The sequence below is a fragment of the Orcinus orca genome, chromosome 10 (assembly GCF_937001465.1).
Source record: "Orcinus orca chromosome 10, mOrcOrc1.1, whole genome shotgun sequence".
Taxonomy (NCBI): Eukaryota; Metazoa; Chordata; class Mammalia; order Artiodactyla; family Delphinidae; genus Orcinus; species Orcinus orca.
Window position 1 is genome coordinate 64,649,573 of NC_064568.1, and position 22,097 is coordinate 64,671,669.

Consider the following 22,097-nt stretch of genomic DNA (forward strand, 5'->3'; position numbering starts at 1 on the left):
ACGCAAGAGGGAAGAGATATGGGAACATACGTATATGTATAACTGATTCACTTTGTTATAAGGCAGAAACTGAAATTAACTCACCATTGTAAAGCAATTATAATCCAATAAAGATGTTAAATATATATATATAGATAGATAGATAGATAGATAATTTGATGAATAATTAGATAGAAAACTGAAAGTCACCCGCATTGTCATCAAAGTTGAAAGTCAAACAGATAGTTTGGTTGGGAAGTCAGATGTCTAAGAAAACTCAGAAGAAAAGAAAGAATGTAAATACTACAATAAAGAAAATTCCCTGCAATTACCCATTTACATTCTCTTTGGTGTGAAGGAAACTCGTTAAATGGTCATTTTCACACAAAAACATGCTCTTTTCCCTATTGAAGCAAATTAGGAGGAAAATAAAATTTAAGAGGCATACATGCTGGAAAGCACTATTTCTCATTTTAAAAAAAAAGAAAAAAGGAAAACATTTCCAGGAAAATGAGATGAAACTACAATACAACCCCCTTTCAATTCTGTCCACAATATTTTTATACATTTTTATAGGGCTTCAAGAAAGAAATGACATACCTAATGTCATGGGTTGAATTACTAATTTATAAAGAATGAGAGAAAAATATTTTATACCAAATTTTATATAACTAGGTTAGCAATTGCTTTTTCTACTAAGTTGAGACTCTTCAGGGCAGAAATCACTTTTGTTTAATTAAATACATTAAATGACCAGAAAGCAATCAGTATATTTTGCAAACTCACGAGTAGTCAGATAAACAAAACACCATTCCTCTTTTTGCTATCTTCATTTTAATTAGTGAATTGATTTTCTAAGCCTCTATGTCTTCTGGATGCCCATTTGTCCAATCAATTCTATTAGTTATTTAACTCTGCCTTTAGTTATCAATAGAACTATGCCTCAAAGTACATCACCATGGTATTATATCCGTAGATGGAGTGTAAGGATATTTTGTAAGAACTCAAAAGGACCACAAATTGATATAATAATGGATTGAAAGGTAATTTTAGAGAAGCATAAACTTCATTCTGAAGTGTCTTTGTTTAAAAATCCATCTAATATAGAATGATGAGAGGAGACCTTCAAGATGGCAGAGGAGTAAGACATGGAGATCACCTTCCTCCCCACAAATACATCAAAACTACATCTACATGTGGAACAACTCCTACAGAACACCTACTGAACGCTGGCAGAATACCTCAGGCTTTCCGAAAGGCAAGAAACTCCCCACATACATGGGTAGGGCAAAAGAAAAAGGAAAAAACATAGATGAAAGAAAAGGGATGGGACCTGCACCTCTGGGAGGGAGCTGTGAAGGAGGAAAGTTTCCACACACTAGGAAGCCCCTTCACTGGAGGAGACAGGGGCTGGGTGGGTGCGAAGATTCGGAGCCACGGAGGAGAGTGCAGCAACAGGGTACACAGAACAAAGCAGAGAGATTCCTGTACAGAGGATCAGTACCGACCAGCACTCACCAGACTGAGAGGCTTGTCTGCTCACCCACTGGGGTGGGAGGGGGCTGGAAGCTGAGGCTCTGGCTTCAGAGGTTAGATCCCAAGGAGAGGAATGGGGTTGGCTGCATGCACACCACCTGAAGGGGGTTAGTGTGCCACAGCTAGCCAGGAGGGAGTCCAGGAAAAAGTTTGGAACTGCCTAAGAGACAAGAGACCATTGTTTCAGGGTGTATGAGGAGAGGGGATTCAGAGCACTGCCTAAATGAGCTCCAGAGATAGGCACAAGCTGTGGCCATCAGCATGGACCCCAGAGATGGGCATGAAATGCTAAGGCTGTGGCGGCAGCCACCAAGAGGCCTATGCGCAAGCACAGGTCACTATCCACACCTTCCCTCCCGGGAGCCTGTGCAGCCCACCACTACCAGGGTCCCGTGATCCAGCGAGAACTTCCCCCAGAGAACACATGGCATGCCTCAGGCTGGTGCAACGTCATGCCGACCTCTGCTGCAGCAGGCTCACCCCGCATTCCATACCCCTCCCTCTCTCGGGCCTGAGGAGCCAGAGCCCGCTAATCAGCTGCTACTTTAACCTCATCCTGTCTGGGCAAGAACAGATGTCCTCAGGCGACCTACAGGCAGAGTCTGGGCCAAATCCAAAGCTGAACCCCAGGAGTTGTGCGAACAAAGAAGAGAAAGGGAAATTTCTCCCAGCATCCTCAGGAGCAGCGGGTTAAACCTCCACAATCAACTTGATGTACGCTGCATCTGTGGAATACCTGACTAGACAAAGAATCATCCCAAAATTGAGGCAGGGGACTTTGTGATCAACTGTAACCTTGGGGTTTGCTTTCTGCATCTAATTTGTTTCTGGTTTTATGTTTATCATAGTTTAGTATTTAGAGTTTATTATAATTGGTAGATTGTTTTATTGATTTGGATGCTTTCTTCCTCCTGTTTATATATATATATATTTTGCTTTTTCTCTTTTTCTGAGTGTGTATGTGTATGCTTCTTTGTGTGATTTGTCTGTATAGCTTTGCTTTTACCATTTGTCCTAGAGTTCTGTCTGTCCGTTGTTTTTTTTTTTCTTTGTATAGGTTTTAGTGCTTGTTATCATTGGTGGATTTGTTTTTTGGTTTGGATGTTCCCTTCATTCTTTCTTTCCTTTTTTTAAAATTACTTTTTAATTTTTTTTAATTTTTAATAATTATTTTTCATTTTAATAACTTTATTTTATTTCTTTCTATCTTTATTTCTTTTTCTCTCCCTTTTCTTCTGAGCCATGTGGCTGACAGGGTCTTGGTGCTCAGGGCGGCTGTCAGGCCTGTGCCACTGAGGTGGGAGAGTCGAGTTCAGGACATTGGTCCACCAGAGACCTCCTGGCTCCAAATAATATCAAATGGCAAAAGCTCTCACAGAGATCTCTGTCTCAATGCTAAGACCAAGCTCCACTCAACAACCAGCAAGCTACAGTGCTGGACACCCTATGCCAAACAACTAGCAAGAAAGGAACACAATCCCATCCATTAGCAGAGAGGCTGCCTAAAATCATAGTAAGATCACAGATACCCCAAAACACACCTCCAGAAGTGGTCCTGCCCACCAGAAAGACAAGATCCAGCCTCATCCACCAGAACACAGGCACTAGTCCCCTCCTCCAGGAAGTCTCCAGAAACCACTGAACAAACCTTAGCCACTGGGGGCAGACACCAAAAACAACAGAACTACGAACGTGCAGTGGGCAAAAAGAGACACCAAACACAATAAGTTAAGCAAAATGAGAAGACAGAGAAACACACACCAGATGAACGAGCAAGATAAAAAACAACAGACGAAACAAATAAAGAGGAAAGAGGCAGTGTACCTGAAAAAGAATTCAGAGTAAGAAGAGTAAAGATGATTCAACATCTTGGAAATAGAATGGAGAAAATACAAGAAATATTTAACAAGGACCTAGAAGAACAGAGAGCAAACAAACAATGATGAACAACACAATAAATGAAGTTAAAAACTCTCTAGAAGGAATCAATAGCAGAATAACTGAGGCAGAAGAACGGATAAGAGACTGGGAAGAAAAAATAGTGGAAATAACTACTGCAGAGCAGAATAAAGAAAAAAGAATGAAAAGAATTGAGGACAGTCTTAGAGACATCTGGGACAATTTTAAATGCACTAACATTCAAATTATAGGGGTCTCAGGAAAAGAAGAGAAAAAGAAAGGGACTGAGAAAATATTTGAAGAGATTAGAGTTGAAAACTTCCCTAATATGGAAAAGGAAATAGTCAATCAAGTACAGGAAGTGCAGAGAGTCCCGTACAGGAAAAATCCAAGGAGAAACATGCCAAGACACATATTAATCAAACTATCAAAAATTAAATATAAAGAAAAAATATTAAAAGCAGCAAGGGGAAAAAAACAAATAACATAAAAGGCAATCAGCAGAAACTCTGTAAGCCAGAAGGGAGTGGTAGGACATGTGATCAAGGGAAAAACCTACAACTAAGAATACTCTACCCAGCAAGAATCTCATTGAGATTCGACAGAGAAATTAAAAGCTTTACAGAAAAGCAAAAGCTAAGAGAATTCAGCCCCACCAAACCAGCTTTACAACAAATGCTAAAGGAACTTCTCTAGGCAGGAAACACAAGAGAAGGAAAAGACCTACAATAACAAACCCAAAACAATTAAGAAAATGGTAATAGGAACATATATATTGATAATTACCTTAAATGTAAATGGATTAAATGCTCCAACCAAAAGACATAGACTGGCTGAATGGATACAAAACAAGACCCATATATATGCTGTCTACAAGACACCCACTTCAGACCTAGGGACACATACAGACTGAAAGTGAGGGGATGGAAAAAGATATTCCATGCAAATGGAAATCAAAAGAAAGCTAGAGTAGCAATTCTCATATCAGACAAAATAGACTTTAAAACAAAGACTATTACAAGAGACAAAGAAGGACACCACATAGTGATCAAGCCAAGAAGAAGGTATAACAATTCTAAATATTTATGCACCCAACACAGGAACACCTCAATACATAAGGCAAATGCTAACAGCCAAAATGGAAATCGACAGTAACACAATCATAGTAGGGGACTTTAACACACCACTTTCACCAATGGACAGATCATCCAAAATGAAAATAAAGAAGGAAAAACAAGCTTTAAATGATACATTAAACAAGATGGACTTAATTGATATTTATAGGGCATTCCATCCAAAAACAACAGAATACACTTTCTTCTCAAGTGCTCATGGAACATTCCCCAGCATAGATCATATCTTGGGTAAATCAAGCCTTGGTAAATTTAAGAAAATTGAAATCATATTAACTATCTTTTCTTACCACAATGCTATGAGACTACTTAACAATTACAGGAAAAAAATCTGTAAAAAATACAAAGATTTGGAGGCTAAACAATACACTACTAAATAACCAAGAGATCACTGAAGAAATCAAAGAGGAAATCAAAAAATACCTAGAAACAAATGACAATGAAAACACGATGACCCAAAACCTATGGGATGCAGCAAAAGCAGTTCTAAGAGGGAAGGTAACAGCAATACAATCCTACCTCAGGAAACAAGAAACATCTCAAATAAACAACCTAACCCTACCCCTAAAGCAATTAGAGAAAGAAGAACAAAAAACCCGCAGAGTTAGCAGAAGGAAAGAAACCACAAAGATCAGATGAGAAATAAATGAAAATGAAATGAAGGAAACGATAGCAAAGATCAATAAAACTAAAAGCTGGTTCTTTGAGAAGATAATCAAAATTGATAAACCGTTAGCTAGACTGATCAAGAAAAAAGGTAGAAGACTCAAATCAATAGAATTAGAAAGGAGAAAGGAGAAGTAACAACTGACACTACAGAAATAGAAAAGATCATGAGAGATTACTACAAACCATTATATGCCAATAAAATGGACAACCTGGAAGAAATGGACAAATTCTTAGAAAAGCACAACCTTCTGATACTGAACCAGGAAAAAATAGAAAATATAAACAGACCAACCACAAGCACTGAAATAGAAACTGTAATTAAAAATCTTCCAACAAACAAAAGCCCAGGACCAGATGGCTTCACAGGTGAATTCTATCAAACATTAGGAGAGAGCTAACACCTATCCTTCTCAAACTCTTCCAAAATATAGCAGAGGGAGGAATGCTCCCAAACTCATTCTACGAGACCACCATCACCCTGATACCAAAACCAGATGAAGATGTCACAAAGAAAGAAAACTACAGGCCAATATCACTATTGAACATAGATGTAAAAATCCTCAACAACATACTAGCAACAGAATGCAACAGCACATTAAAAGGATCATATACCATGATCAAGTGGGCTTTGTCTCAGGAATGCAAGGATTTTTCAGTATACACAAACCAATCAATGGAATAAACCATATTAACAAATTGAAGGAGAAGAATCATATGATCTTCTCAACAGATGTAGAAAAAGCTTTCTACAAAATTCAACACCCATTTATGATAAAACTCCTCCAGAAAGTAGGCATAGAGGGAACTTATCTCAAAATAATTAAGGCTGTATATTGACATATGTGACAAACCCACAACCAACATCATTCTCAGTGGTGAAAAACTGAAGCCATTTCCTCTAAGATCAGGAAACCTCTCACCACTATTATTCAGCATAGTTTTGGAAGTTTTAGCCACTGCAATCAGAAAAGAAAAAGAAATAAAAGGAATACAAATCAAAAAAGAAGAAGTAAAGCTGTCACTGTTTGCAGATGACATGATACTATGCATAGAGAATCCTAAAGGTGCTACCAGAAAACTACTAGAGCTAATCAATGAATTTGGTAAAGTAGAAGGGTACAAAATTTATGCACAGAAATCTCTGGCATTCCTATACACTAATGACAAAAAATCTGAAAGAGAAACTAAGGAAACACTCCCTTTCATCACTGCAACAAAAAGAATAAAATACCTAGGAATAAACATACCTAAGGAGAAAAGACCTGTATGCAGAAATCTATAAGACACAGATGAAGGAAATTAAAGATGATACAAACAGATGGAGAGATATACCATGTTTTTAGAATGGAAGAATCAACATTGTGAAAATGACTCTACTACCCAAAGCAATCTACAGAGTCAATGCAATCCCTATCAAACTACCAAAGGCATTTTTCACAGAAGTAGAACAAAAAATTTTACAATTTCTATGGAAACACAAAAGACCTCAAATAGACAAAGCAATCTGGAGAAAGAAAAACAGAGCTGGAAGAATCAGGCCCCCTGACTTCAGACTATACTACAAAGCTATAGTAATCAAGACAGTATGGTACTGGCACAAAAACAGAAATATAGATCAATGGAATAGGATAGAAAGCCCAGAGATAAACCCACACACATATGGTCACCTTACTTTTGATAAAGGATGCAAGAATATACAGTGAATAAAGATAGCCTCTTCAATAAGTGGTGCTGGGAAAATTGGACAGCTACATGTAAAAGAAAGAAATTACAACACTCCCTAACACCATACACAAAAATAAACTCAAAATGGATTAAAGACCTAAATGTAAGGCCAGACACTATAAAACTCTTAGAGGAAAACATAGGGAGAACACTCTATGACATAAATCACAGCAAGATCCTTTTTGACCCACCTCCTAGAGTAATGGAAATAAAAACAAAATAAACAAATGGACCTAATGAAACTCAAAAGCTTTTGCACAGCAAAGGAAACCGTAAACAAGACGAACAGACAACCCTCAGAATGGGAGAAAATATTTGCAAATGAAGCAACTGACAAAGGATTAATCTCCAAAATTACAAGCAGGTCATGCAGCTCAATATCAAAAAAACAAACAACCCAATCCAAAAATGCGCAGAAGACTTAAACAGACATTTTTCCAAAGAAGATATACAGATTGCCAACAAACACATGAAAGGATGCTCAACATCACTAATCATTAGAGAAAGGCAAATCAAAACTACAGTAGGCATCACTTCACACCAGTCAGAATGGCCATCATCAAAAAATGTACAAACAGTAAATTCTGGAGAGGGTGTGGAGACAAGGGGACCCTCTTGTACTGTTGGTGGAAATGTAAATAGATATAGCCACTATGGAGAACAGTATGGAGCTTCCTTAAAAAACTACAAATAGAACTACCATATGACCCAGCAATCCCACTACTGGGCATATACCCTGAGAAAACCATAAGTCAAAAAGAGTCATGTACCACAATGTTCATTGCAGCTCTATTTACAATAGCCAGGAGATGGAAACAACCTAAGTGTCCATCAACAGATGAATGTTTAAAGAAGATGTGGTACATGTACACAATGGAATATTACTCAGCCATAAAAAGAAACGAAATTGAGTTATTTGTTGTGAGGTGGATGGACATAGTATCTGTCATACAGAGTGAAGTAAGTCAGAAAGAAAAAAACAAATACTGCATGCTGACACATATCATGGAACGTAACAAAAAAATATGTTTTTGATGAACCTAGGTTCAGGACAGGAATAAAGACACAGATGTAGAGAATGGACTTGAGGACATGGGGAGGGGCATGATTAAGCTGGGATGAAGTGAGAAAGTGGCATGGACTTTTGTATACTACCAAATGTAAAGTAGATATCTAGTGGGAAGCAGCCACATAGCACAGCAAGATCAGCTCAGTGTTTTGTGACCACCTAGAGTGGTGGGATAGGGAGGATGGGAGGGAGATGCAAGAGAGAGGAGTTATGGGGATATATGTATATGTATAGCTGATTCATTTTGTTATAAAGCAGAAACTAAGACACCATTGTAAAGCAGTTATACTCCAGTAAAGGTGTTAAATTTTTAAAAAAAATAGAATGATGCTTCCTGGCCTATGCCATTTTGATGTAAAAGTTGTTGATTAATAAGTTTCAATTACTTGATTAAGCATTTGGTTTCAAACTTTGCTTTTAGTGCTCAGGGGCTATCTCCAGGCAACTTTTCAGTTCATTATAAGTTCAAAAGTCTGCCTGGTTGTACCTTCTTATGCTACAATAAATACATTTTTGTCTTGTCTCATCATCTTTGGTGTGTAACTTTTTGTAACAGAGTTTTGAAATCATATTTTATGGCAGTGAAGTGCTAGGGGAAATTCATGGATTTAACAATCCTATCCAACATCTCCTGTCATATGGGACTGTCCCCAGGACAGGGCAGATCAGTGAATGTGAGCTGTTTCAGTTTGGCTCAACTGTCGGGCTAAAGAATTTTCCATTACATGGATGGATGGTGAGATCAACTGAGTTTAGAACCACTCAATTTATTCTGTGGCAGCAGCAAAAGAGAACGCAATAGCGACCAGAACTGAATTTGAGTTAAGTTCTGATGAAGTAGCCATGCTGAGATCATAAATTGTTATTACTCAATTCATTATTTAAGGAGTTTTCAGCATTTATGCTTGTGAGCTGTCTTTTGTGTCTGCCTCCACTGTAGATTTTGGCCACAATGAAGTGGTGGTTATAGCTCCATGTAGAGGCCAGTTGATAGTATATGCAGCTTCCCGGTTTCCTAGTATATTCATTTTCCTCTCCTGCAAGGTCAATGAATAAGATCAGGGAAGGTCTGGAATTCACTTTTAAGTGCTCTGCTAGACTTCTTTCAATTCTGACAGTCTGCTGACACAGAAATTGGGATATACACAAGAATAAACTGATTGAAAGAAAATATAAATAAGTCTATGCACCACCAAAATACTTGCAGAAGAACTCAAATTTTCTACAAATTATCTGAAAATACATAGGTTTATGTGTACATAAACAGAGCTTTAAACTTGTTGTATAGTCAGGAAAAGCTATGAAAAGAACTGGCAATTCCTTTTAACGAAAAGAATTTCTTACAGCGGAAAATGGAGTTTATCATTCCAGAGGACAATAAATTGTGATAAATTATAGTTAGGTTAACTTGACATTCTACAAAGAATCTTGTTTAAGGTAAAAATGCATGAATTTAAAATTATACTAATACAAAAGAACAAAACTTTTATTTTACAGAATTAGATCATATTTGAAGAATACGTTGCATGGATAATATGTGAAATTTATTTTAACTGTTGGCATTTTTGTCATATAATACTAGATTACTTTTATAAATTTTTATAATAATCCCATACTGTCTAAAATGTCACATTAAGCCTCTAAAATATCAGTGTCATATAAGCAATAGATATATAATGAATATTTTCATTGATGATGGAAATATGCCTTCCGAACAGGAATTTCCATTTCTTTTATGTGCAGATTTAGTGAACACACCTTATATATCAATAAGATTTCCCTATTTAATTTAATTAATTAAGGGCTCCCTTTTATTTTATAAAATGAGAATAATTGCCTCTAATTATCATTTTCAATGATATTAGTGTCTCCTAAAAATGCTTAACTTATTGAAATCCTATCAGTCTTCACAAAGTATATATAAATAAGCAGAAAACATTATCATCTCCATTTTATAAATAAAAACTGTAGCTAAGCATGAGAAAGTATTTATAATGAACTTTTTCAAGGCTTTTAGCCTACTCACAGTTCTTAGATTTTAAATAACCCAGATTTTAGAATTTGAAGGATCCTTAAAAAGTACCTCTTCTGAATGCCTCATTTTATGCATTAAGACACAAACTGGGCGAGATGAAATACCTTGCTCAGTGTCATAGAGCTAGTATAATACGAGACAAGATATTTCTTATGCTTCACAAATATGACTGTAATTTCTATTTTCAAGAATATTGTTAGTTATCATTTTCCAACTGAACTTTAAAAAGAGTATAGCACCTTACATTCTTTTGCAAGTCTATTCTATCATAGATTACCAAATGTGGTGGTGATCTTGCGTACCCTGGTTGTACCCACAAAGATTTCTGGATTGCTTGCATTGCTAAAGCATGTAATAATATTTGAGATATAAAATATATAACCCATGTCGCTTTGTTGCATTTGAAGAAGACAAATAAGGATGTAAGGTTTCCCTTTGAGATAATTTATGAAATTTTATATTGCATAAATGTGTATTTTCATGTTTTTCCTGAATATCTTATAAAGCACCATCAACAACCTTCCATTATACCTTCTTCAACATATAGGATATATAAGGGGAAGATAGTATACCTTTTTTGCACATAAACCAAAAAAAAAATGGTGCCTTAAAAGAACTTAAGCCCTTATTCCCTATCTAGTAACACTCAATCTAGGGTATCACATCATCTCTATTATGTTGATATGAATCCAAACAATAGATCTTCTGTCAAATGTGCTAATATACCAAACCTAAAGCATTGCATTGCTTCAAAAGGAAGCAGGATATTAGAACTAAGACTGCAGCACCTATATGACTCATTTAATCAGTGACTCCATGATGTCTTTATAGGAAGTAATATCTTGGTCCCCAAAACAATACCAACAATAGGTAGAAAAATTTTAGGAAAAAACATTTAAATACTTCAAAATATCATCCTGAGCATACTTAAGAATTGTTTTATTATGTAAAAAAATAGATCTTTTTTATTACTAAGGATATTTCAATCACAAACATTTTCTTGCACACACCATATTCATAGAGGCATCTCTATATTTTGTACAGTTATTTATCCAAATATCAAAGACTTTCTCATATGCACACTCACCTGATCAGAAAAGAAGTCACTGTGCTCTTCCAGGTATTTACTGAAAGGGTTGGGTTCATAGACTTCCTCCTCTTTTCTCAGTAATATTTTGGATTTTACAGGTACGGGACGAATTACTCCAGGCTTCGTCTTCATGAATATCAAATTTTTAAAAAATAAAGGAAAAAATACTATGAAAATGAATACATAGGTATATTAAGTCATTCATATATTCTCACAGCAATTTTTTTTATTTTAAAATGATTTTATAAATACATAAAAACAGCTAGAAATCAAATGATTTTTAACTAATGTAACTAGTAGTTTTAGTTACCTGTTACAGCACAATCAACTCATTAAGATCTACTATTATGACGTTCAAAATGCAAAAACATCTTCCTTTATCTATTCAAACATATTCCTATATCCTTGCCAGTGTATTCAGTCAATAAATATTTCATTTGATAAATATTTATTGAGAGCATCCTCGGTACCAGACAGCGTACTCATTTGGGGCATGATAGGATAGACGAATCTAGTACAATCCAGCAAGCCCAGAACAACTTTCTTTTCCTGGAAACCCTAAAATCCCAGAAGTCATGTTCAGACTGTGTATGATGAAACCAAGGGTGGCTTTCTGACACAAGGGACTGGGGGCTGGGTAGCAAACAGATGTTCTCTTTCATGAATATGGAACACTGCTTTAAACTGCTCTGCGGCCATGCTGGGAGACTGAAATTATAATATGTGGATTTGGGAGCTATGGGAAAGACTTAATCTGCCATAAAAGCAGATCTGATGAGATCAAGAAAAATACAGCAAAGTGTATGGAGAAGAGACACACTTGAGGGCTTTCCAGAATTGAATTCCAAAACATTCCTGGGATCCAGCTGAATTTCTTCTCTGAGGCTTCCTAAGATTTTCCTTTTCTTTTACACAAAATTCCCTTTTTTTTTTCCAACTCAGTTTGACTTCTATAACTTGCAATCAAAAGAGTTTGAGTGAATAGACCAGTCATTTCAGATTCGTGGATTTGTACCCAATGTCAGTCTGACGAGAGAGAGAGAGAGAGAGAGAGAAGAATCTAGTTTGGGGCAATTTCAAAATGATGTTTCACGAACACCAAAATCTCGTTACACTGTAAAATGTCACAAAATGATTGATAAGTTTACCAAAAAAATCCCAAACAAGAATTCAGTAAAAAGTTGTGATGCTTTTTCTGTTTGAGCATTTTGCTGTAATCATTCTTCTCAAGCCCATTTCCTTTCAGAAAATAGTAAATTAGCTCTCCTCAGTCTGTGCTGATGCTCTCGAATTAAGCCTTAAGGGAGGACATCTATCTCTCTGCCCTATAAGCCACCCGTTATATTTTGAGTCTTGAATAAATGCCACTCTGCAATATTTTTTTCAACCCATATTTTCCCAGCTGGCTTTCATATCTATGCCAACTGGGGGAATAAAGATTGAGAAAAAAATCTCTATCTTCCCCAGGCAGGGAAATATCTCCCACTTAAGGAACTCTGATTTCTCTCCAGGGGAAAAGATGAGCAAGTAACAACGAGTTATGCATGACGTCACACAGTTGAGTATACATATGAGAGTAATATCCTCCAATGAACTCAGCACGAGAGCAAAGCTCAAGCAGGTGCTGATTTCTACAGCCACCTGTCATAGGGAGACGCCTGATCCCTGGGTCATGATCCGAAACTGTCCAGATTTCCTGTCTCTCTTTTCCACGTGACTTCCTGTTTCATTTCTCCTTCCTGCTGCTCCTACGCTTGTACCTTCTCTCCTGCTCCTTTGGGAAGCAGGCAATCAGTACAACTCCGGTACTCAGGGCTTACCGGGTTCTAAAACCAACACGGAAGTTTAGACACTAAACTTGGCAGCACCAGCCAAAAGATGAAAGCAGAGGGAAGAAATCTGACCAGAAGCACTTGATATGCTGTGAGAATCCCCCTGCCAGAGAAACTTGATGCCCTGGTTCCTGCATTGCTAGCAGGTGGATGTTCTGGGTCATCCTGGCCTGGAAACTTCCACTCAGATCATCTCTCTCGGGATCATCATCCTCCAGGGTGAATCCAGAAAAGACAGTCCTCTGGTTGGCTGGATATCAAGTAGCTTTAATATCAGAATCAGTTACTGACCCTTCATGCTTATTTCTTTGCCAGGTTTGATGCTTTTTTTTACTATGAATTTCCTGGATTTGATAGTTGTCTGGCAATTGAACAAGGATTCTTTCCCTATTTCCTCTATTTCCACCTGCTCTTTTCTTGGACTCTGTGTTCCTAGGCTTTGGTCTACCTGAAATCTCTGAATTTTCCTCATTCTAGTTTGCTTATTTGGTCTCAATACAGTTGCCCCAATTCTTCCATTTTATTCATTACCTCTTTCCTTAGTCCTGTTTTTATTCCTGCACCATAACTTGCTGTCACTTACCAGCCAGCATTTCATGGACAGGGAAGCCAACTCCAGGCAAAGGAAGACTAAACATAGTTTGCCTTTGACATTGTTCACACTTCCTGCCCTATAACCTTTTTTTTTTTTTTTTTTTTGCGGTATGCGGGTCTCTCACTGTTGTGGTCTCTCCCGCTGCGGAGCACAGGCTCCGGACGCACAGGCCCAGCAGCCATGGCTCACGGGCCCAGCCGCTCTGCGACATGTGGGATCTTCCCGGACCGGGGCACGAACCCGTGTCCCCTGCATCAGCAGGCGGACTCTCAACCACTGCGCCACCAGGGAAGCCCTGCCCTATAACCTTTAACCATACACTTCACACCTAACTGTGTCTTGGCCTTTGGTCAAATTGAAACTCAAACCTTGTTGGCCCAATTCTGAGCCTCATGTACTCTCCATAAACTATGGTACACTGATCAATCCTGTATATGGCAGCCTCTGCACCTTGCTCATACCATTCCACATGCTTTGAAACCAGCCTCAAAACACTTGAGGATTCATTGCAGATAATGACATCATCATTATCCCATAGACCCAGATTCCGTATCTTACAGGCACTACATTCAATATTTTAAATTGATTATCTCATCAATTCCTTATCAACAACCCTGTGAGAGACTTAGAATCAGTCACATGCCAAAGCCATACAGTTAATATGTGAACAAGTCGAGGTTTAATCCAGGTCTAGTCTGATCATAAACCCAGGGTTTTAATTACTCTGATGTCTACTCCAGAGATAGAGACAGGGAGAGAAACAGCATAGAGAGAAACTTAACATGATTTTTAAACACCCACCTCTCTATAACGTCCTCTGGGCAATCACTAACAAAGTCCTAGTATTTTTATGTTTTTGATTCCTTCTAAATCCATTGCTTCTGTTTTATTTCCACTGCCAATTGCCACATTCATGACTTAGGCCATGGTTAACTCATTACATGTCATTTTACTGTTCTTTTCACTAGTCTTAGTAAATCCAGTTTTTCTTACCTTAAGCAGGGCACAAACACTACATTTAGCCTCCTAAAGGATTCTGTAGTTTGCACAGCCAGACATCAAAATTTATACTGATATTTCTCTGGACTTGGTATAAAATCCAGTCCCAAGAAGCAGCATGATATTGGTGGGGGGAAAGTATAAGGACATAGATTTTGATTTTTGCAATAGTGTTAATAGACTGTATGACCTCGGAAAAAAGCCATTCGACCTGTCCGGACCATCAACTAAAGGATCTTAATCCTCCTGCATGATTAGGTCCTTTAATAATGAATAATGGCACATTTGATTATTTACATTCCTGCCTCCTCAAGAACCACACCACACAAAGTTATTGCATAAGGTTTAGAACAGACTGTCCTTTATCAATTCCTAATCTATGCTGCCTCCTTGCTCATAGTCACCTGGTATCTTCAGACTCTAAGTAGACTGGTTCGCTAATTCTGGCAAACCTAATTTGCTAAGTCTGCATCCAAACAAAAACAAAGGAAATTAGATTAACAAATGAGAAGACTCTAAAAAGGTGAGCTACTCTAAGATGATCATTGTCAGCAACATGACAACTAAACTCACCGGAGGAAGCCCTTCCTTCATTTTTTAGCTGCTAAAGAATCGAAAGATCCAGCTAGACTCGTGAGTGACACAAACAAATGTCATTCTTACAATGCCAGGGAAAGCAACACCATAATTTTCGTTCCAGCCTACGTGGAGAAATAAAAACAGGTAATGACTCCCATAGTCAGCAAAAGGAGCACAGAAAGAACAACAAGAACGTTCTCCAAATAGCAAATTTCAATGTATTGTGATGAACCTCCTGAGAATTGATTTACACTGGATGTAAGACTTTTTCCCCCTCTTTTGGAGCTATATTTTGAAAAAAAAAAGGTTAATCTTTCATTCTTGCTAGTAAAATATTTCCCCCACCTTTAGAAAAAAAGCATTATCATTGCAGAAAAGGGTAGGCAGATGTTTTATTTTTAACTGGAACCAGAATACTGTGATTCTGATAACAGAATACTGTGATTCTGTTATTGTAAGTTTTAAAATCTGAGAACCTCATTAGAGCCAGGAATACATATGGGCTTTTATTGGATGGGGAGTCTGCCTGTTTATATTCTTCTTGACACAATTCCAAGAGTGCTAGATCCCAACAATCATGGACAACTCTGCTCTCCATTTGCTTTGATGAGAAGAGTAGTTTGCACAATACTGATAAAGTCTTTTTTTAAAAACTGAAGTATAGTTGATTTACAATGTTGTGTTAATTTCAGGTGTAAAGCAAAGTGATTCAGTTATACATATTTATGTATATGTTGCTATACATATATATGTATACATATATGTATTCGTGTATATATACATATATATACATGTATGTATTCATGTATTCTTGACATATACGTATGTATGACATATATGTATATGTATGTATTCTTGACATTTTTGAAGTGCCTTAAAGACAAAGCAACCATTGTCTTGGAGCTCTGAAGCATTCCTCTATCAGACCATCTGTCAGATGCTCTCTGCAGGCATTTTGCCAAGTGAGACTTATTCTATGTCAGTAACTGTAGTGTCTACCCAGATGAATAAGACATAACACTTGTACTCAGAGGGCTCACAATTCAGGTGAGTTAAGCACAGAACAATCACTGAGTAAATCAAGCCATGTCACAGGACTCCAGTCAAAGCACTCTAATTCCTCATCTTCTCACTTAGAGTAAAAACCCAAACCCTTACAATGCCTGCAGGATGATGCCTACAAGGCTCCATATGACCTAATCTTTCACTCTCCAACCAGCTTCTCCCTTTCCAATCTTGTCTCCTGCTACTGCCCCTCTCTCTCCCTCACTCTCCACTCTGGCACACACTGTGTTCCCTACTCTGGGAGTTTGAACTTGCTCTTTGTATTGTCTGGAACTCTCTTCTCCCTTTCCAGGACTCTCTCTTTCAATTTTTCAAGTCTCTGCTCAAATGCCACCTTATTAGCAGACAGGTTTTCCCTAATGACCCATGTAAAATATCAATCCCCACCTCCTCTTACTCACCCTATTTTTTTTCCATAGTACTTAACACAATCTGAACTCAGTTTATGTTTATTTTCTTCCTTTCTCCACTAGAATGTATTTAAGATCTGTGAGACCAGAGATCATTGTTTTGTTCACTGTTATCTCTCCAAAACCTAAAACTGTGCTGGGAACCTAATAGACGCTAAATAGACATTTGAAGGATGAATAAACTAATTGACAGGCAGAAGTTCAATATGCTGGCTATGATCCAGTATGGGTCTCCCCTTATTTTTCCTGGACTGACTTTTTGATTACAGTATAACCAGGAAGAAGGAACTTAGCCAGATAGAAGATCTACATGCCTTTCACCGCTAGGGGACCAGAAGAATGAATGTGAGTTGGTGAGCTCCACCCTCAGAGATAAGAAAGAGTAGAAAGCCGAAGTTATCATCTCCAATGATACAGGAAGTCAAGACCAGAGACCAGAGGCCACATCTTTAAGGACTTTGCAAGATTTTAACTCTATTTTTAAAAAATCATTTCTTTTTCCCCCTGTTTGATTGCAGTGATAAGCAATAAGTCTTAACATGGAAGAAAATGATATAATCTTCTTTGGAGAATTCAAGAGTGGGTGGAACTTGGGAGATCACATCTAACTCTATTATTAGTCTTAAGGGAGAAAAAGTCCAAGAGATACAGTATGTGGAGTCCCGGGGCCTGGGGGCAGGTTTTAATGGCCTGTAGGGCACTGATCCCACTATTCATTTGTGTTTATAATTCATCAAGTATACACTTATCCTTGAATATTGCTACTCGGGCACTGTGAAAATAGATATTGTTTCTGTCCTTTGGAACTTATAACCATAATTCTATGACAAGTTGGTACTGCCTCTGGCTGGAGACCAAAGTTGAAAATTAACTGTCAACACTGACCTAGAGAATACATTATATGGATAATGCCTTCTTAGAACCACGTCTTTCATAAATTAACTCCAACTAGTGGACTGGTGTTTTTAATTGCCTTTGACTGAGGTAGTAAGCTCTGGAGTCATGGGATAAGAAAAGAAAAGAAATAAAGAATAGGATCCCAGTTTTCAAGGGTTTATTTCTATCTTTTTGAAGAAATAAGATGTGTAAAAAAAAAAAAGCAAGAAAGTAATAAAACACATCATATAGAAAATTCTGTGAGTCTGACTAATTTGATGGATCCAAGGAGTTTGTGAAAGTACCATCGCTGCTTCTTTTAGCCATTTGCTTCTGTCTTGTCTATATTCTCCAGTGTTATTTTTTTTTCTTTAGAATTTCTGTGGCAACAAGCTCAGAGAAACTCAAAAACATTCTCCTAGTCAAGACTGTTGACAAAAGCAATATTTTCTAAATTATTTAGCGGATTCACTCACAATTAATAAAAATTTATTAACTCTAATTCTTTTTTTTAATAAAAATATTATATGCTTGAAGCAAATACTTAAGCTTTTTTTTTTTCCCCTCAAAGAAACATTTCAAAACACTATAGTACAGAGTAAAGCTTCCAAGATTAGGGAGGAGGGGGCAGTTTTTAATACCACCCATTAGGTGTGAGACTGTTGACACATGGTAGATATCTAGACTTCAGGATTTTTTCCATCAGAATAATGGAAATAACAATCAATGCCATACTAACTCACAACATGATCGTGTGAATCTAAGGAGATCATATGCGTGACAGAAATTTGTAAAGAAAAAATATCATAAAAGGAACTTGAAAGGAAAAAAAAAACCTTTCCTTTTTCCTGTTTTTGCACTTTGTATTATATAATACAGAGTACTGATACCAAAAGATCTAGACTACCCAGGAAAATACTTATCTGATGAGCTTTTTCCAAAAATATATTTTATAATTACTATGATCGCTGTATTAAAATAAATGTATGCAGGATTTCAATAATTATAAACCATAGGTCACAACTCCAAAAATATTTTTTGGAATGTACACAACACAGATTGGCCAGTTTAAAATATTTCAACAGTTAAAAGAAAATAGCATGACTCGGACCTGAAGAGGCATACATGATAAATGCTGTAGCACTTGAGCTTGTAGCGTCAAGGAAAATTAGTCAAGGACAAACCACCTTCAAGCTTGAAGAAGACATTAGTTCTATGCAAAAGCTTTCAGGGCTGCATTTTCTGAACAACAGAGACCTCAAGGGCCCTTAGAAAGATCAGTCATGCACCACTAAAACAGGACACATCAGTTGGCTTTCAGAACTGGGAACAAAGTATCTGCAAGGTTAAGCGCCTCTTCTGTACAGTGTTCCAGTAAGCTCCATTTTGCTTTTACCTATATATAACCATGTGGTTTATTTTTTAAATCTATTGTTTTGTACTCTCTAAATTCAGTATTCCATCTTGGGCAACAATGAGCATTTTGTAATGGCATGAAATTTCAAAAGCAAAAGCCAAATATCTCCTAAACCAGGTTCCCTTACCTATTGCCAAGGAAGACCAGTGTTTACCCATTTTATAAAGCCTAACCTGTTTTCCTACCCAGAGAAAAGAGACCCCACCAGCCTCTGTTAATATTATGATGAGTCAGCTCAGCAATTAGGAAAGCTTTGTGAAGGTTCAGCTTAGATCCGGGATCTTCCTTTCCTTTTGTTCCCTTTCTGATGCCACGGGATGCACTATCTACAGGTGTGAAGCCTCAGGACCCTAACTGATCCTACTCAGCCCCTTCTCTTTAGAAAATGATCACATGTGCCGGTGGAAGTCACAGTTCTGCAGAGGTCCTATTTCCCAACTCCTTCATCAGCCTTTTTTATTCCCCTTGAATTATTTAAAATCAATAATGATTCCTTTTGAAAGTCACGCGGAACAAAGATGACCACGAACACTGTGATCTTAGTTGATCTACTCAAACTCTGTGACCCTCTGTTTCTTTATCTGTAAAAAATGGCCACTCGTTAAATCTCAGAGATAATATTTCAGAGACTTTATATGCAATAATAACACCCCCCACCCCATATGTACAGGGCTACATTGGCAACTTTACATTTTATGATATGTGAGCCTTACAAAAACGCTTTCAGGTTGACAGGGTAATTGTCCCAACCTCCATTTTTTCTAGATGTGTATTTAAAACATCCTCATCTCTAAGTCTTTCCCAGTTTTGATGTACTGTTTAATAGAAGAAGAGAAACTGAGGCACAAAATGGTGAACTAGTTTCATAAGGACCCCCAAAACACTTCTCTCTGAGCCTAATGCTACATAATTTGGTTTTCAGAGTAAACGGTGGAAATATTTTAAGAGTAATGGGCAAGGTCATATTTCTTTTTTTCCTTCCAGTGTTAAATGGGTACAGTTGCAATGTAAACAAGCAAATAGCTAAGCCACGTTAAAAAGAAAAAATATGAAAACATGATATATTCTTAAAAAGCCAAAGCTCAAAAGCAAAATGGCTTCTGTGTTAAGCTTGTGCTATCATAGCAATTCAACATTTATTTTCACTTCAATTTATTACATTTCTCCCCTAAAATAGGAATCAAATAATTTTAATTGCTTACTTTATGCAAAACATACAATATTTACTTACATAATTTAACTATAATCTATCATGTGTTCCCCAAAATCGTGTATTTATGTGCTATACACATGTACACACACATATAAACAGAAAGCAATATGTATATGTGTGTGTGTGCTATCAGAATTACCTGTCATATGGCATCTATATGTATAGTATATGTTATAAGCACACACACATACTGTGTGTGTATATATACATATTTGTTTTTCAAAGGCATTCTTATTTACTGAAATTACTCAGAACTTAACCCTGAAGAGAGTTCATGATGGCAAATATTGGAAATCCATTCATAAAAATATAATTCATTCATAAATTACAATGCTTAGGAGTGAAAATATTACAAATCCTTAAAAAAGCAAATCCATATAGCATCCCTTGCATGCAATTACTTCTACTCTATTCTATATTCACAGAATGTAAATACAGGGTTAATATCATGAAGTAGAAGTCAGTGATTGAATTGAATAATTACATCCATCCAAGAGATGTTCTTTTTGTGTGTGATAGCCTGCTTGATAATAATCCCTTCACAAACCTACCTAGATCTCAAGTGAATTTTGGTATTAAAACTTAATTTAAAACTTGGTTAAGAAATTCCTTGAACTCTCTAGAGAAAATGTCTAAAGTAAATGCAAAAATAATATCATCAAAGTCAGTCAAAGCAACACTTCGTATTTTTCTCAGAACACAAACATCAAATTCATAGAATTATTTGGCCAAAAAAGTTCACTTATTACATTTACAATGGGTCATTTACACTATGTCTTAATTTATGAAATCATTATCTATATTTGCTTCTTTGAAATAGTTTCTTAAAATATTGTCAAGAACTAATATTTATCTATCTATCTATCTATATATGTATATGTCAGTCTGATAATATATATTCACACACATTCAACATCTAAAATCTGTTGTATCTATGTTGAGTATACAAAATATTTCTTAATTTTCACACATTACTCTCAAGAAACAAGTACATATATCATTATTTTAAATATTAAAATAGTTGTAACAATAGTTCCATACTAAAGTGAGAAACTGTTCAACTTCACAATGTTATTGTACCTCTTATTTCCATGGCAACTCCTTTGCTCCCCTGAACTAGTAACCATGGACTCACTGCCTTAGAGAGGCTTGGACAGAGGCTTGTTCATTTAGAAGATTGAAGCCCAGTCTCCCAGATTCTTGACTTCTCCACTATCAGCCCAGTAGTTAGCGTTAGAGCAAGAAGTAAAAGATGGGTCTCCTGGCCCCGTTCCAGCATTCTTTCAACTATCCTATACTGCTGCCCACTATTCTAAATCAACCGACACTAAAATAACACTTCACACACACATACATGCACACACACACAAACACACCCCATATACACACTGCATGTATAAACACCAACATGCCTAAGCCATTTGCTTCAATCATGCTATTTTAAGAGTCAAACTACACTTTTTATGATTTCCCAGCACTACAAATAAAAATACCATTGTCATTTTGGCATGATAATGACAAGATGACTTGTTGGCTATGGATGTAGGACACAGAAATAATTGCTTAAAATAGGGGGAAAAATCAGTATTAAACTGATTTTGTCTTCTTAATGTCTTACAGTGCTTTACTAGATATTTTCATTCGATTTTACTGAAGGTGTTTATAATTAATTATAAACAATAAAAATTAAAAGATAATAAAGAAAATATTTAATAATATCTAGGTAACATATCATGGTTCCAATTTGCTCATCACTGTAACAATAATACAAAACACTGTTAGAAAAAGTAATTTTCCTACTTAATCAAATTTTTATCTATAAATAACAGATTCTAGAGCCTACATCTGTGTTGTCCTACACAGTAGCCACCAGCCCCCTTGTTGGGCCCTTGAAATGTGGCTAGCCTGAATTGAGGTATGCTGTAAATGTAAAATACATAGCAGATTTCAAAGACTTTACCCCCAAAAAAAGAATG

General features: G+C 36.7%; 1 protein-coding gene across 15 annotated transcripts in view; it reads right to left on the minus strand.

Annotated features, from left to right (window-relative positions):
- Nucleotides 1-22,097, minus strand: part of MLIP (muscular LMNA interacting protein) — a 293,648-nt gene that overhangs the window by 74,558 nt on the left and 196,993 nt on the right. For all 15 annotated transcript variants that reach the window (XM_049716240.1, XM_049716228.1, XM_049716234.1 and 12 more), the window contains one exon: nucleotides 11,133-11,261. In XM_049716240.1, the coding sequence (XP_049572197.1) occupies nucleotides 11,133-11,261 (129 nt within the window). The remainder of the gene's footprint in view (nucleotides 1-11,132; nucleotides 11,262-22,097) is intronic.